This window comes from Tachypleus tridentatus, chromosome 13, assembly GCF_004210375.1.
Source record: "Tachypleus tridentatus isolate NWPU-2018 chromosome 13, ASM421037v1, whole genome shotgun sequence".
NCBI lineage: Eukaryota > Metazoa > Arthropoda > Merostomata > Xiphosura > Limulidae > Tachypleus > Tachypleus tridentatus.
This window is the reverse complement of record NC_134837.1, coordinates 3,185,283-3,200,262: the sequence shown is the minus strand read 5'-3', so window position 1 is coordinate 3,200,262 and position 14,980 is coordinate 3,185,283. Positions and strand designations below refer to the sequence as shown.

The 14,980-nt window shown below is 30.4% G+C and overlaps 1 protein-coding gene across 1 annotated transcript in view; it reads left to right on the top strand.

Annotated features, from left to right (window-relative positions):
* Positions 1 to 14,980, top strand: part of LOC143240209 (uncharacterized) — a 148,899-nt gene that overhangs the window by 71,409 nt on the left and 62,510 nt on the right. Inside the window, exons 7-9 of the mRNA XM_076482307.1 lie at positions 8,279 to 8,346; positions 13,018 to 13,110; positions 13,604 to 13,696. Of these exons, the coding sequence (XP_076338422.1) occupies positions 8,279 to 8,346; positions 13,018 to 13,110; positions 13,604 to 13,696 (254 nt within the window). The remainder of the gene's footprint in view (positions 1 to 8,278; positions 8,347 to 13,017; positions 13,111 to 13,603; positions 13,697 to 14,980) is intronic.

The following is a 14,980-nucleotide window of genomic DNA, read 5'->3' as shown; positions in this document are numbered from 1 at the left end:
ATGTGTTTCCTGATGAATTATAAAGAATGACAGGGACAACTAAGAACAAGTAATTATGTGTAGTAATCACATCCATCATTGTTAAATGTTAATGTGTTTCCTGGTGAATTATAAAGAATGACAGGGACAACTAAGAACAAGTAATTATGTGTAGTAATCACATCCACCATTGTTAAATGTTAATGTGTTTCCTGATGAATTATAAAGAATGACAGGGACAACTAAGAACAAGTAATTATGTGTAGTAATCACATCCATCATTGTTAAATGTTAATGTGTTTCCTGATGAATTATAAAGAATGACAGGGACAACTAAGAACAAGTAATTATGTGTAGTAATCACATCCATCATTGTTAAATGTTAATGTGTTTCCTGATGAATTATAAAGAATGACAGGGACAACTAAGAACAAGTAATTATGTGTAGTAATCACATCCATCATTGTTAAATGTTAATTTGTTTCCTGATGAATTATAAAGAATGACAGGGACAACTAAGAACAAGTAATTATGTGTAGTAATCACATCCATCATTGTTAAATGTTAATGTGTTTCCTGGTGAATTATAAAGAATGACAGGGACAACTAAGAACAAGTAATTATGTGTAGTAATCACATCCATCATTGTTAAATGTTAATGTGTTTCCTGATGAATTATAAAGAATGACAGGGACAACTAAGAACAAGTAATTATGTGTAGTAATCACATCCATCATTGTTAAATGTTAATGTGTTTCCTGATGAATTATAAAGAATGACAGGGACAACTAAGAACAAGTAATTATGTGTAGTAATCACATCCATCATTGTTAAATGTTAATGTGTTTCCTGGTGAATTATAAAGAATGACAGGGACAACTAAGAACAAGTAATTATGTGTAGTAATCACATCCACCATTGTTAAATGTTAATGTGTTTCCTGATGAATTATAAAGAATGACAGGGACAACTAAGAACAAGTAATTATGTGTAGTAATCACATCCATCATTGTTAAATGTTAATGTGTTTCCTGATGAATTATAAAGAATGACAGGGACAACTAAGAACAAGTAATTATGTGTAGTAATCATATCCATCATTGTTAAATGTGAATGTGTTTCCTGATGAATTATAAAGAATGACAGGGACAATAAGAACAAGTAATTATGTGTAGTAATCACATCCATCATTGTTAAATGTGAATGTGTTTCCTGATGAATTATAAAGAATGACAGGGACAACTAAGAACAAGTAATTATGTGTAGTAATCACATCCATCATTGTTAAATGTTAATGTGTTTCCTGATGAATTATAAAGAATGACAGGGACAACTAAGAACAAGTAATTATGTGTAGTAATCACATCCATCATTGTTAAATGTTAATGTGTTTCCTGGTGAATTATAAAGAATGACAGGGACAACTAAGAACAAGTAATTATGTGTAGTAATCACATCCATCATTGTTAAATGTTAATGTGTTTCCTGATGAATTATAAAGAATGACAGGGACAACTAAGAACAAGTAATTATGTGTAGTAATCACATCCATCATTGTTAAATGTTAATGTGTTTCCTGGTGAATTATAAAGAATGACAGGGACAACTAAGAACAAGTAATTATGTGTAGTAATCACATCCACCATTGTTAAATGTTAATGTGTTTCCTGATGAATTATAAAGAATGACAGGGACAACTAAGAACAAGTAATTATGTGTAGTAATCACATCCATCATTGTTAAATGTTAATGTGTTTCCTGATGAATTATAAAGAATGACAGGGACAACTAAGAACAAGTAATTATGTGTAGTAATCACATCCATCATTGTTAAATGTTAATGTGTTTCCTGGTGAATTATAAAGAATGACAGGGACAACTAAGAACAAGTAATTATGTGTAGTAATCACATCCACCATTGTTAAATGTTAATGTGTTTCCTGATGAATTATAAAGAATGACAGGGACAACTAAGAACAAGTAATTATGTGTAGTAATCACATCCATCATTGTTAAATGTGAATGTGTTTCCTGATGAATTATAAAGAATGACAGGGACAACTAAGAACAAGTAATTATGTGTAGTAATCATATCCATCATTGTTAAATGTGAATGTGTTTCCTGATGAATTATAAAGAATGACAGGGACAATAAGAACAAGTAATTATGTGTAGTAATCACATCCATCATTGTTAAATGTGAATGTGTTTCCTGATGAATTATAAAGAATGACAGGGACAACTGAGAATAAGTAAATTCCGACTAACAATTATCAGGATGTGCAACGTTTGACAGTTATGATTAATTTAAATACACTTTTCTCTCAGTGTTTTGGGGATGTTTTGATTTTTAGCAGTAGGTGCGTATGAGGTATTGATACACTTATATTCCCACAAGAACTCGTACCCATTATTTTATTATATCTATCAGTCTTCTTCTGATGTTTTGTTGATATTCTTTCTGTATTTTATAGTTAAAATATTACTCTCTGTGTTATACAGGGTGGCCCGTAAGTCCCTACCCATCCATATATGTTATGTATCCAGTGTATCTGTGTGCTGTCCCTAATTCTCGCTGCACTCGTGTACCCACGTACTTGTCACAATGCACTCTTCAAGTGTAAATGGGATTACACCGTCCATATTTCTCTGAAAAAAAAGAAACAAATTTATAATACATGCATAATTGAATATAACATAATAAGATATGGATGGGTAGAGACTTACGGACCACCCTGTATTTCTTAAGTAGCTTTTATTTTACCCTTGTGTGTGGCCATAGGTCTTTAGGTGTTCTTACAACATTCATTTTTAAAGTTATCCCCACTGCTTACATGTTATTGTCCGTGTTGTTTCAGGCATATGGATATGTCTACAATATCACTAAATTATTTTTACTTATTATTCCCTCCTTGAATAAGGAATTCCTGCTTTCCTGTTATCATGTTTTTTTTATTAGTACATCTATTAGCAATCATAAAATAAGATTATTTTGAGATTTCTTGTGAGCCTTTGATGGTTTTGGTGTTTATAAGAACATGTTAAACACAAGATAATAAATCATAAGATTACGGAAGTTATAAATTTTTTATTAGTAGTAATTTTCAGTTACGACAGAAAGTGTTCATACCCTTGCTTCCAGAGTAGTTTTTACTCATAACTTAAAAGTATCAGGATTAGGATAATGAAAGTATCGTATATTATAAATATTATGCTAACACACACCTACATAAATTTTTATGTAAATTAAACAACAAATAAACTGTTTATAAACAAATAACCAAAAATAGGAGGAGCAGAAAGTGTTCGTACAGTTCAGAACGTGTGAAAAACTGACATTCCCATAAAAATGTTGTTTAGTTTGGTGAATAAACTACATTATACTATACCAGAACTAGACACTGGGTTCATAATTATTGGAATTTAGCCAGCAAAATATTTACTTCCTGCAATTTAGCGTCGTCTCCGTCAATATCTGCTTGATCATCGTGGCGAACCAACTGTCCAGTGATTTAAAAATACCAAATTATTGTAAAATACAAGTCTCGTGTGACTCTTTCCAGTATTGCTACACAACTGTATGTGCCGAAATCTATTGTTCAAATCATAATTGCCAAGTTTAAGCTTGCAGGATCAACTGCTAACCTCACTCGTTCCAGATGCCCCACAAAAATTCGAGAGAGAACCAAGAGGAAGGTTTTCAGAGAAGTTAGTAGAAACCTTCGTTTAACATGTAATGACATACAGAAACTGGTAAGGGAAACTTGGGTTGAAGTAAGCACCGTTACAGTTACGAACATGTTATACTCTTCTGGGTTCAAAGCATGCCGTCCTTGCAGAACTCCATATTTAAAGCTTGTTCATTTAGAAGCAAGATTGAAGTATGCAAGAAAGCATGTAGATCCTATTGGAAGAGTATTCTTTGGTCAGACGAGACTATAATCGAGCTTTTTTGGCCTCAATGATGTTCACAATATTTTCCGTAAGAAGGGGGAACAAAATTTTCAAAAAACACCATCTCTACAGTTAAACATGGAGGTGGCTCGATCATGCTATGGGCTTCCGTCAGCTCTTCTGGTGCAGGCAGCCTTCACCGCATCAATGGAATCATGGAAAAAGAAGAGTACATTGATATTTTAGGCACTTGTATCAAGAATGATGCTCGGAACTTGCGGCTTGGGCGTCGTTGGATTTTCCAACACGACAATAACCCTAAGCACACATTGAAATATGTGCAATCCTGGTTGCAGAACAACCATATAAGTGTTCTGGAGTGGTCATCGCAGTCACTCGATCTCAACCCAATTGAAAATGTTTGGCATGAGTTGAAGACCAGGGTTCATCAGCGTCATCTAGAAAAGTTGCAAGAGTTGGAGGCCTTCCGTAAAGAAGAATGGCAGAAAATACCAGTCAAGTACTGTCAAGCGATCATGGAGGGCTATGAGGAGAGATTGCACCAAGTAATTCACCTGAAAGACTACGCAAGTGACCATTAAAGTAGATGCATGAACACTCTCTACCCCTTCTATGTTTGGTTGTTTGTTTATAAACAGTTTATTTGCTGTTCAAGTTACATATAAATTTATGTAGGTGTGTGTTAGCATAATATTTATAATATACTATACTTTCATTATCCTAATCCTGATACTTTTTAAGTTATGAAGAAAAACTACTCACGACGCAATGGTACGAACACTTTCTGTTGTAGCTGTAAAACATAAAAAAATGTTTATTAATACAAATTTTAACATCAATAAATCATGAATACATACTTTTTCACACATAATTTAGAACATTTAATCTCATTCCAACATAATATATACTTCTCTATACAGTGCTTCATAGTTCTTAATATTTAATCTCATTACAACATAATATACACTTCTCTATACAGTGCTTCATAGTTCTTAATATTTAATCTCATTCCAACATAATATACACTTATCTATACAGTGCTTCATAGTTCTTAATATTTAATCTCATTGCAACATAATATACACTTCTCTATACAGTGCTTCATAGTTCTTAATATTTAATCTCATTACAACATAATATACACTTCTCTATACAGTGCTTCATAGTTCTTAATATTTAATCTCATTCCAACATAATATACACTTATCTATACAGTGCTTCATAGTTCTTAATATTTAATCTCATTGCAACATAATATACACTTTATACAGTGCTTCATAGTTCTTAATATTTAATCTCATTACAACATAATATACACTTCTCTATACAGTGCTTCATAGTTCTTAATATTTAATCTCATTACAACATAATATATACTTCTCTATACAGTGCTTCATAGTTCTTAATATTTAATCTCATTACAACATAATATATACTTTATACAGTGCTTCATAGTTCTTAATATTTAATCTCATTACAACATAATATATACTTCTCTGTACAGTGCTTCATAATTCTTGATATTTAATCTCATTACAACATAATGTATACTTCTCTATACAGTGCTTCATAGTTCTTAATATTTAATCTCATTACAACATAATATACACTTATCTATACAGTGCTTCATAGTTCTTAATATTTAATCTCATTACAACATAATATACACTTCTCTATACAGTGCTTCATAGTTCTTAATATTTAATCTCATTGCAACATAATATACACTTCTCTATACAGTGCTTCATAGTTCTTAATATTTAATCTCATTACAACATAATATACACTTCTCTATACAGTGCTTCATAGTTCTTAATATTTAATCTCATTCCAACATAATATACACTTATCTATACAGTGCTTCATAGTTCTTAATATTTAATCTCATTGCAACATAATATACACTTCTCTATACAGTGCTTCATAGTTCTTAATATTTAATCTCATTGCAACATAATATACACTTATCTATACAGTGCTTCATAGTTCTTAATATTTAATCTCATTGCAACATAATATACACTTATCTATACAGTGCTTCATAGTTCTTAATATTTAATCTCATTACAACATAATATATACTTTTCTATATAGTGCTTCATAGTTCTTAATATTTAATCTCATTACAACATAATATATACTTCTCTGTACAGTGCTTCATAGTTCTTAATATTTAATCTCATTACAACATAATATATACTTCTCTATACAGTGCTTCATAGTTCTTAATATTTAATCTCATTACAACATAATATACACTTCTCTATACAGTGCTTCATAGTTCTTAATATTTAATCTCATTACAACATAATATATACTTCTCTATACAGTGCTTCATAGTTCTTAATATTTAATCTCATTGCAACATAATATACACTTCTCTATACAGTGCTTCATAGTTCTTAATATTTAATCTCATTGCAACATAATATATACTTCTCTATACAGTGCTTCATAGTTCTTAATATTTAATCTCATTACAACATAATATACACTTATCTATACAGTGCTTCATAGTTCTTAATATTTAATCTCATTACAACATAATATATACTTCTCTATACAGTGCTTCATAGTTCTTAATATTTAATCTCATTACAACATAATATATACTTCTATATACAGTGCTTCATAGTTCTTAATATTTAATCTCATTACAACATAATATACACTTCTATATACAGTGCTTCATAGTTCTTAATATTTAATCTCATTACAACATAATATATACTTCTCTATACAGTGCTTCATAGTTCTTAATATTTAATCTCATTACAACATAATATATACTTCTCTATACAGTGCTTCATAGTTCTTAATATTTAATCTCATTACAACATAATATACACTTCTATATACAGTGCTTCATAGTTCTTAATATTTAATCTCATTGCAACATAATATATACTTCTCTATACACTGCTTCATAGTTCTTAATATTTAATCTCATTCCAACATAATATATACTTCTCTATACACTGCTTCATAGTTCTTAATATTTAATCTCATTACAACATAATATATACTTCTCTATACAGTGCTTCATAGTTCTTAATATTTAATCTCATTACAACATAATATATACTATACAGTGCTTCATAGTTCTTAATATTTAATCTCATTACAACATAATATATACTTCTATATACAGTGCTTCATAGTTCTTAATATTTAATCTCATTACAACATAATATACACTTCTCTATACAGTGCTTCATAGTTCTTAATATTTAATCTCATTACAACATAATATACACTTATCTATACAGTGCTTCATATATTTAATCTCATTACTTATATACTTCTCTATACAGTGCTTCATAGTTCTTAATATTTAATCTCATAACAACATAATATATACTTCTCTATACAGTGCTTCATAGTTCTTAATATTTAATCTCATTACAACATAATATACACTTCTCTATACAGTGCTTCATAGTTCTTAAACTACTTTTTCTGTAATAGTGTAATTGATAGTCTAACCTATCAACCATAAAGTCATTCATTCCCACAATAGTTAACTTCAGGTTTTCTAACTTTTTTCTTACCAAACTTCCCTTTCATATGAATTTACTCTGCTTCCATTTCTGGCCACAATTATTTATACATCTTTCACTAAGGCATCTGAGAAATCTGTAATAGCCTCAACATCAGTAGATAGCAAACACAACATTCGATAGCCTTGACACTGATGAATAACAAACACAAAATAAATATATTAATAATGTTACTGACACTTAATAGTCTTTTGTATCTGATAAATACATCAACTCATTTTAACCTAAAATATTGAGTAATATTTCAAACTTTCTGACACCAACATGCATTTTTCTCATGAAGTTCTGCATGTGTAATTTAATGGTCATTAAGCCCAGAAAGACTAATTTCCATGAAAGATTATGAAATAGTTACTATAGGTACAGATTATCTCACAAAAGAAACGTTTGTATCTTGGAATAAAAATGGTGAGGTGACAGAGGCTATATTCCAGAAGAACAAGATAAGGATTGGTTGTGTGTTTACAAACAATGTGATATTAGGATTGCTTGTGTGTTTACAAACTGTGTGATATTAGGATTGTTTGTGTGTTGACAAACTGTGTGATATTCATTACAAAAATTATAACATAATCAGATTTTTTTCACTATCTGTTGATTAGTTTCACTCTTATTCATTGTATTAAAAGATATGAAATCAGTCACTGATCTCTATGATACATCCATGAACAAAACACTGGGAACATAATTAAAAGTAATTTATATGTAATTATGGTAACATGCAGGCACAGCTTGAAAGGTAATACTGCCAGAGCTCTAGTTCATTTAATTTTAATTTGTAAATAATATGTCATTGCCACTCTGATATAGTATGTTTATCTTAGATGCTGCTGGGAGAGAAGCTAACTGGTCTCCTGGAAAGAAAAAGGATTTCTCCTGTGGAGATAGACTGGTATATACTGCTTGCACTGTATTATGCTTTACAAAGATTTGTTGGATTCATAAAATTATAATGGAAAAATGTTATAATAATATAAAGAGAGACAAGCATTTCCAAGGTATACAAAATATGTTTTCCAAATAACTCAAACTTGCTGTTAAACTTGAGTTATGCTCTTTGACAATATCTCGGAAATCTGTCTAAATAAAATCAAAGCCTTGTAACTGGACTGTGATTCCAAAGTGCTTATTTTCTTATATGATTGAAAATGAAATTAAATGGTTTGAATTTCAATTTCTTTAATCCAGAATTTTTGTATGGAAATTTTCTTTGATGAATTACCTTGTATCTAAAGAGTTAAAACAACTCACTCTGCTGCTTTTTAAACTATTTTCTAATTGTTTTATAATTCTATATGTACATAGAAAACCCTCTCAATAACATATTGTTTCAATGATATTGAAAATATTAAAATAATTCACTTGCACAGTTGGCCTCATATAGGATTTTATTATAACTATAAAATCAGTGTATAATGTTATTTTAATTTTATCATTTTCAATTTATTTATTTATTTATCCTTTGGACTATTGGATAATTTACAGTAACTGCCAATTTGAATAATAAATTAAGTGTTATTTGAAATTTTAAGGCTAGAGATGAAAACTGTTTCTAATCTCAACTGAATATATTCACAGTGTGCCTGAAATTCAAACTTTATTTCGCAGGCAAAATTGGTTGATACATTCAAATTATGGAACATGACAACAATAACCTAAAATGCAGCACGTATATATATTAACCCCAATGCCCACCAGCAGCTCAGCTATAAGTCTGAGAGTTAACACTGCTAAAAACCAGGTTTTGGTATTTTTAGTAGTCACAGCACAGAAGGCTGGTTTTGTATTTTAAAAAATGAACAATAAACTGTGTATGTAATGTATGGTTTTCCTTTAAACATAATTTAGTTAAGACTTGAGATTGTTTCATTTTAATAAAGAAATTATAAATTTCGTTATTAATTATTGACTTTGGAATTATTGTAAAAAGTGAAAATCATCAAAGATATGTTATTGCATATTTTGCAAATGGTATTCTTTTATGTCCATTGTAATATCCACTTAAGTATTACAATAACAGAACTGGTAAATATAATAATTATTCTGCCACTGTATAATTGACACTGGTGTTGTATGAATGTAAAGTTTTATTAAAAACAAACTCTATGTTTCATCTGTTTGGACATGCAGGTAGAATAAACTTGAGACACATTAATAAGTTTGACAGGCCACTCGTGGCTCCTGTTTGCAGAATTCAAGGCTTGTCTCTGTATTTGTATGATGGAAATTATTATGTTGTTACTTGAAAAGTATTAGATTGAAATGTAATTGATGTGATACGTTTTAAGCCTTTTATGCAAATAATAATGAAAAAATTAAATCAAGCGAATTTTAATAATTAAGTCTCAACTGTGATATTTCTGTAGTTATTTCTTCATTTATATTCGTACATTAGTGAACAGAAAAAACCAAACAATGTACCAACAAGTATGAATTATTGAGTTAATGTTTCTATTAGAAAGGTCAACCAGACCACTTCCACCTCTGCTACCTGGTGTTTGCCAACAGTCAGGAGAGGGTCATTTTAGTCAAAGTTGTCCATAATATGATCTGTTGTAAAATGGAGACATATGTGCAAGACCATGTGTGTCTCTTTGGGAGGCTCTGAGGCAGCATTAGCAGATGGCCCAGAAACAACTGTCGAAGTTATACTCACTGTTTCTGGCTCCTTTTACCAGGTCAGCCTCAGCAGAGGATTGTTTTGATCAGCCACTTCCAGCCCCTTCTATTCAGTTTGTTACTGGAGTTTGTGAGATTTTGAGGATCTCTCACACTGGATATGACTCTACTCCTTCTTTCTTAGCAGAAGGATGACAAGTGACTACTTGCTATATATGCAAAAACGGCTCGTTTGGGTTGAGAAAATATTTTACATAGAAGAGCGAACAACGTTTCGATCTTCTTCAGTCATCGTCAGGTTCACAAAGAAAGAGGTAAAATTCAAAAATCTAACACCGCCCTCTACGTTCCGACACTCAGTTGCACAACCCTTTTAAACATGTGGTCAGCTTCCGGTCAGTTACCTCTTTCTTTGTGAACCTGACGATGACCGAAGAAGGTCGAAACGTTGTTTGCTCTTCTATGTAAAACATTTTCAACCCAAACAAGCTGTTTTTTGCATATATAATTCTCTACTTTTTCTTGACATCACTGAAATGACTACTTGGTTTTTCATCCTTCTTCTGGTATTGTTGTTCATGCTGGAAGATTTACCTCACAGTTGTGTGACAGGTCACTCAGTTTATATCACCTCCAACTTTGTCTATTCAACCTGTTGCTTTTAGACCTCTCACAGGTACATAGTTAGTTGAGTTTCATTCCTAGACCATAAGAGAGTTGTTAGTTGAAAGGGAAGTATAGATGGTTGATCCAAGAGTTTGTTTTCTTACATGTTGCTCAGTTTTTTATTGTGATTTTACTGGTACAAAACTCATCACTCTGTGGCTACAGTTTGAGATCCAGTGAGATATATATATAAATCATTGTGGTCCTATAGCCCTAACCACCAAGGTGAGATATAGATAACATAACCCCTTAATTCCAACCCTGAGTTTTCAAACCTTGGCTATCCGGTTGAGGCTGGGTTCTACTGATCATGACTCGTATTCTATTTTATGTTTGATATCAGAACTAAGTTCCAGGTGAAGAGCATACCTGTTCTGGATTTGGTGCAGTTTTCCCACTCTTATACCATCTTTATCTTGGTGCATTCATGTTGTATACAGATGCTTTCTGTATGAATCATGCCAGCCCCTCCAACTTCTCAATGTCTGATTCTAGCTATAGTGTGAGCAGATTATAAGTATGTTTTGGAAGTTTATATTTTCCTAAACTGACAATATATTTCTGATAATACTTACAGAAAAATGTGAAGATGTACTAAGAAGGTCAAAATGTTGTTCATCTGCTTTATCAGTAAAAGTGTTAGTACTTACTTCCACTGACACTTTCCTGCCTTACCTCCCCACTAAAACCTACTTTATGTCTCAAAAAGTTGGTTACATTATTGGAATGAGATGCTTATATTGTACCCAGATAGAGGGTCCATTTAAGTTAGTGGAAAAATCTGCAAATTAGATTTTGCTCAAGCAGTACAAGTGATCACAAGTCTCTTAATTGACAAAAATATATTAAAGTATCCACCAATAAAGACTATATATCATATATATTTAAAGTAAATTTAGAAATTTAAAACAAAAATTAGATTCTTAAAATCAGTTACAACACTACAACATACATCTAGTTCCCTAACTCTAACTAAAATCAGTTACAACACTACATGTAGTTCCCTAACTCTAACTCTAACTAAAATCATCTAGTTACAACACTACAGTTACAACACTACAACATACATCTAGTTCCCCTAAAATCTTGTTTTCTTATATTACTACTACACATGGGACTGTTTTCTTATATTACTACTACTATATGGGACTTACTACTACATATGGGACTGTTTTCTTATATTACTACTACATATGGGACTGTTTTCTTATATTACTACTACATATGGGACTATTTTCTTATATTACTACTACACATGGGACTGTTTTCTTATATTACTACTACACATGAGGGTCTGTTTTCTTATATTACTACTACACATGGGACTGTTTTCTTATATATAACTACTGTTTTCTTATATAACTATATATCTGGGCCTATTTGCAACCATTGTAGTTCTTATATGAGATGTACTTTTCATTCAGTATCTATTATTCAACCATTATAATTCTTATATGAGATGTACTTTTCATTCAGTGTCTATTATTCAACCATTGTAGTTCTTATATGAGATGTACTTTTCATTCAGTGTCTATTATTCAACCATTATAGTTCTTATATGAGATGTACTTTTCATTCAGTGTCTATTATTCAACCATTATTGTTATTATATGAGATGTACTTTTCATTCAGTATCTATTATTCAACCATTATTGTTCTTATATGAGATGTACTTTTCATTCAGTATCTATTATTCAACCATTATAGTTCTTATATGAGATGTACTTTTCATTCAGTGTCTATTATTCAACCATTGTAGTTCTTATATGAGATGTACTTTTCATTCAGTGTCTATTATTCAACCATTATAGTTCTTATATGAGATGTACTTTTCATTCAGTGTCTATTATTCAACCATTATTGTTATTATATGAGATGTACTTTTCATTCAGTATCTATTATTCAACCATTATTGTTCTTATATGAGATGTACTTTTCATTCAGTATCTATTATTCAACCATTATAGTTCTTATATGAGATGTGTCTACTTTTGTTCTTATATGAGATTCAGTATCTATTATTCAACCATTATAGTTCTTATATGAGATGTACTTTTCATTCAGTATCTATTATTCAACCATTATAGTTCTTATATGAGATGTACTTTTAATTCAGTGTCTATTATTCAACCATTATAGTTCTTATATGAGATGTACTTTTCATTCAGTGTCTATTATTCAACCATTGTAGTTATTATATAAGATGTACTTTTCATTCATTATTCTTCCTTCAATGTTAAAATGCGACTGAATTTAGTTAATTTGTACATTTATTTAGTTTGCTTTAAACCTGGAACTTGACTTCTTCACTCCTGAAGAGTTTTTTCTTGGTCAGAAGAAAGTCCCTTTCAAAAAACCATCATTTGATCCAGTAAGTACATCTTTATTAAGAATTTCTTGTTGTGTATATAGAAATGTAAATTACATTGTAAACAATCAGTCATAATGTGTCATGGGAGTTTGTTTTTTTTCCTTATTCAAACAGCAGTGAGATCTGAGTAAATTACATATAAATTACTGAATATACTGATGAATGTCTTATCAAAAATATGTTTAAAAGGTTTTTAGATGAATAATAAAGGCAGAGTAACTAGGTGTAATAAATGAATAGAAAAGTAAAACTACTTATGGTATCCTGGGTAACTGATGTTAAAGCTTTAATAGTGCATGGAAAAGTAAAAGTACTTCTGGAATTATAGATAAATGATTCAAATTAATTGACCACAGTAATATTGGAACAAACTTCTAAAGAATTAAATTTTTAAAAGCTGTGATCAGAAACTAGTAGTGTGAAAATTATTATTATTATTTTTTACTATAAGTTTCATTCCTTTTATTTAATTATTTCATTTCAATTCTGTCAGTTGAACATACCAGAAATTCCACTGCTGGAGATGTATAAACCACCAGTTTCTAAACGAGGAACAGAAACATTACTCAAGTCATCAGAACAAGAGGTCAGAATGCACTAGCATATATTAGATGTTTATTTTATTGTACTTGTTGGGAAAGAAAAGGTTGGAACATTCTTTTTTTACACTTAAATATATTTTTCTTTGTGACTAACATGGATACTGGGTGTTTTTGCCATTTTGAATGGGAACATGACACTTGTTTTTCATGCTGTTTGAAAATTTTGATATAATCTCAGTCAAACCTGTGTTTGTCGATTTATAGCTGGCCTGGTAAACCCTGGTTTTAAGCAGAAGGCCTCACTGTCACTAGATAAAGCAGGTTCAGTGTGGTTGACATATTGTAATTACTTAGAATGAGTAATGTAAACTTCTCGGTTTACACTGTAATGAATTAACTCTCACCAGGAACAAAAACAACAGCTTACTGGTCACTCACATCTGAATTGTGAGTAGTGTTAATTAATAAAAAAATACAAATAATTGATGATAAAATCAATCATTAATAATATGTTATTAGTCCTGACCTTAATTTTGATTTATAAATAACTTACATAAAGCTGGTGAAGTTTACACTTCATAAACTTATTCCAGTTAACATTATAACACTTGCTCTTCATGCAGTTTAATAATATACATACAACATCTCAAGCACTACTGTGTCAAAGACAAAAACATACTAAATACTCCATAAATGTCAAATTTTATGTTATTTCTTCACTTTCATTTTTCTCCACTATACACAACAAATTCAGATGCCAAATTTTTTTCTGTATGTTTGAATGGAAGGTCCTTCATGATAGAAAACAAAGGTGAAATGGGAAAATTGTGACCCTGTTGTACATCTACATGTGCACAGGATAATATTTCTCAAAGTTTGTGGTTGCACATTGTGTAATAAGAAAGTTTTTCCAGTATCATACATATGAGTTTCATTATTTTCTGATTGTATTATATTTACCCTTACTATCTCACTGCAAACTAAATAAGAACTGTTTTATCCTATTCTGTGCCTATAAGTATACTATGTTAGTGAATAATCATTTTTGCAAGAAAAACAGTAGAATTTCTACTTTATTTTCACCTCAGCAGAAAATTCAGAAAATAAGAGAATTGCAAATGAATCACATTAACTTTCCATCAGAGCAAACTGCTGACTTAGAGCCAAACCAGAAATCAATCTGGTAATAAGTATAGGTAATTAAATGTTATATCCTGTTGGATTGTAATGTATAATAAATATATGAATATTTTTATCAAAGTGGCAGAAAATATCCTGTATGTTTATTAATAATGTGGCAGAAAATATCCTTTGCTTTATTAATGGTA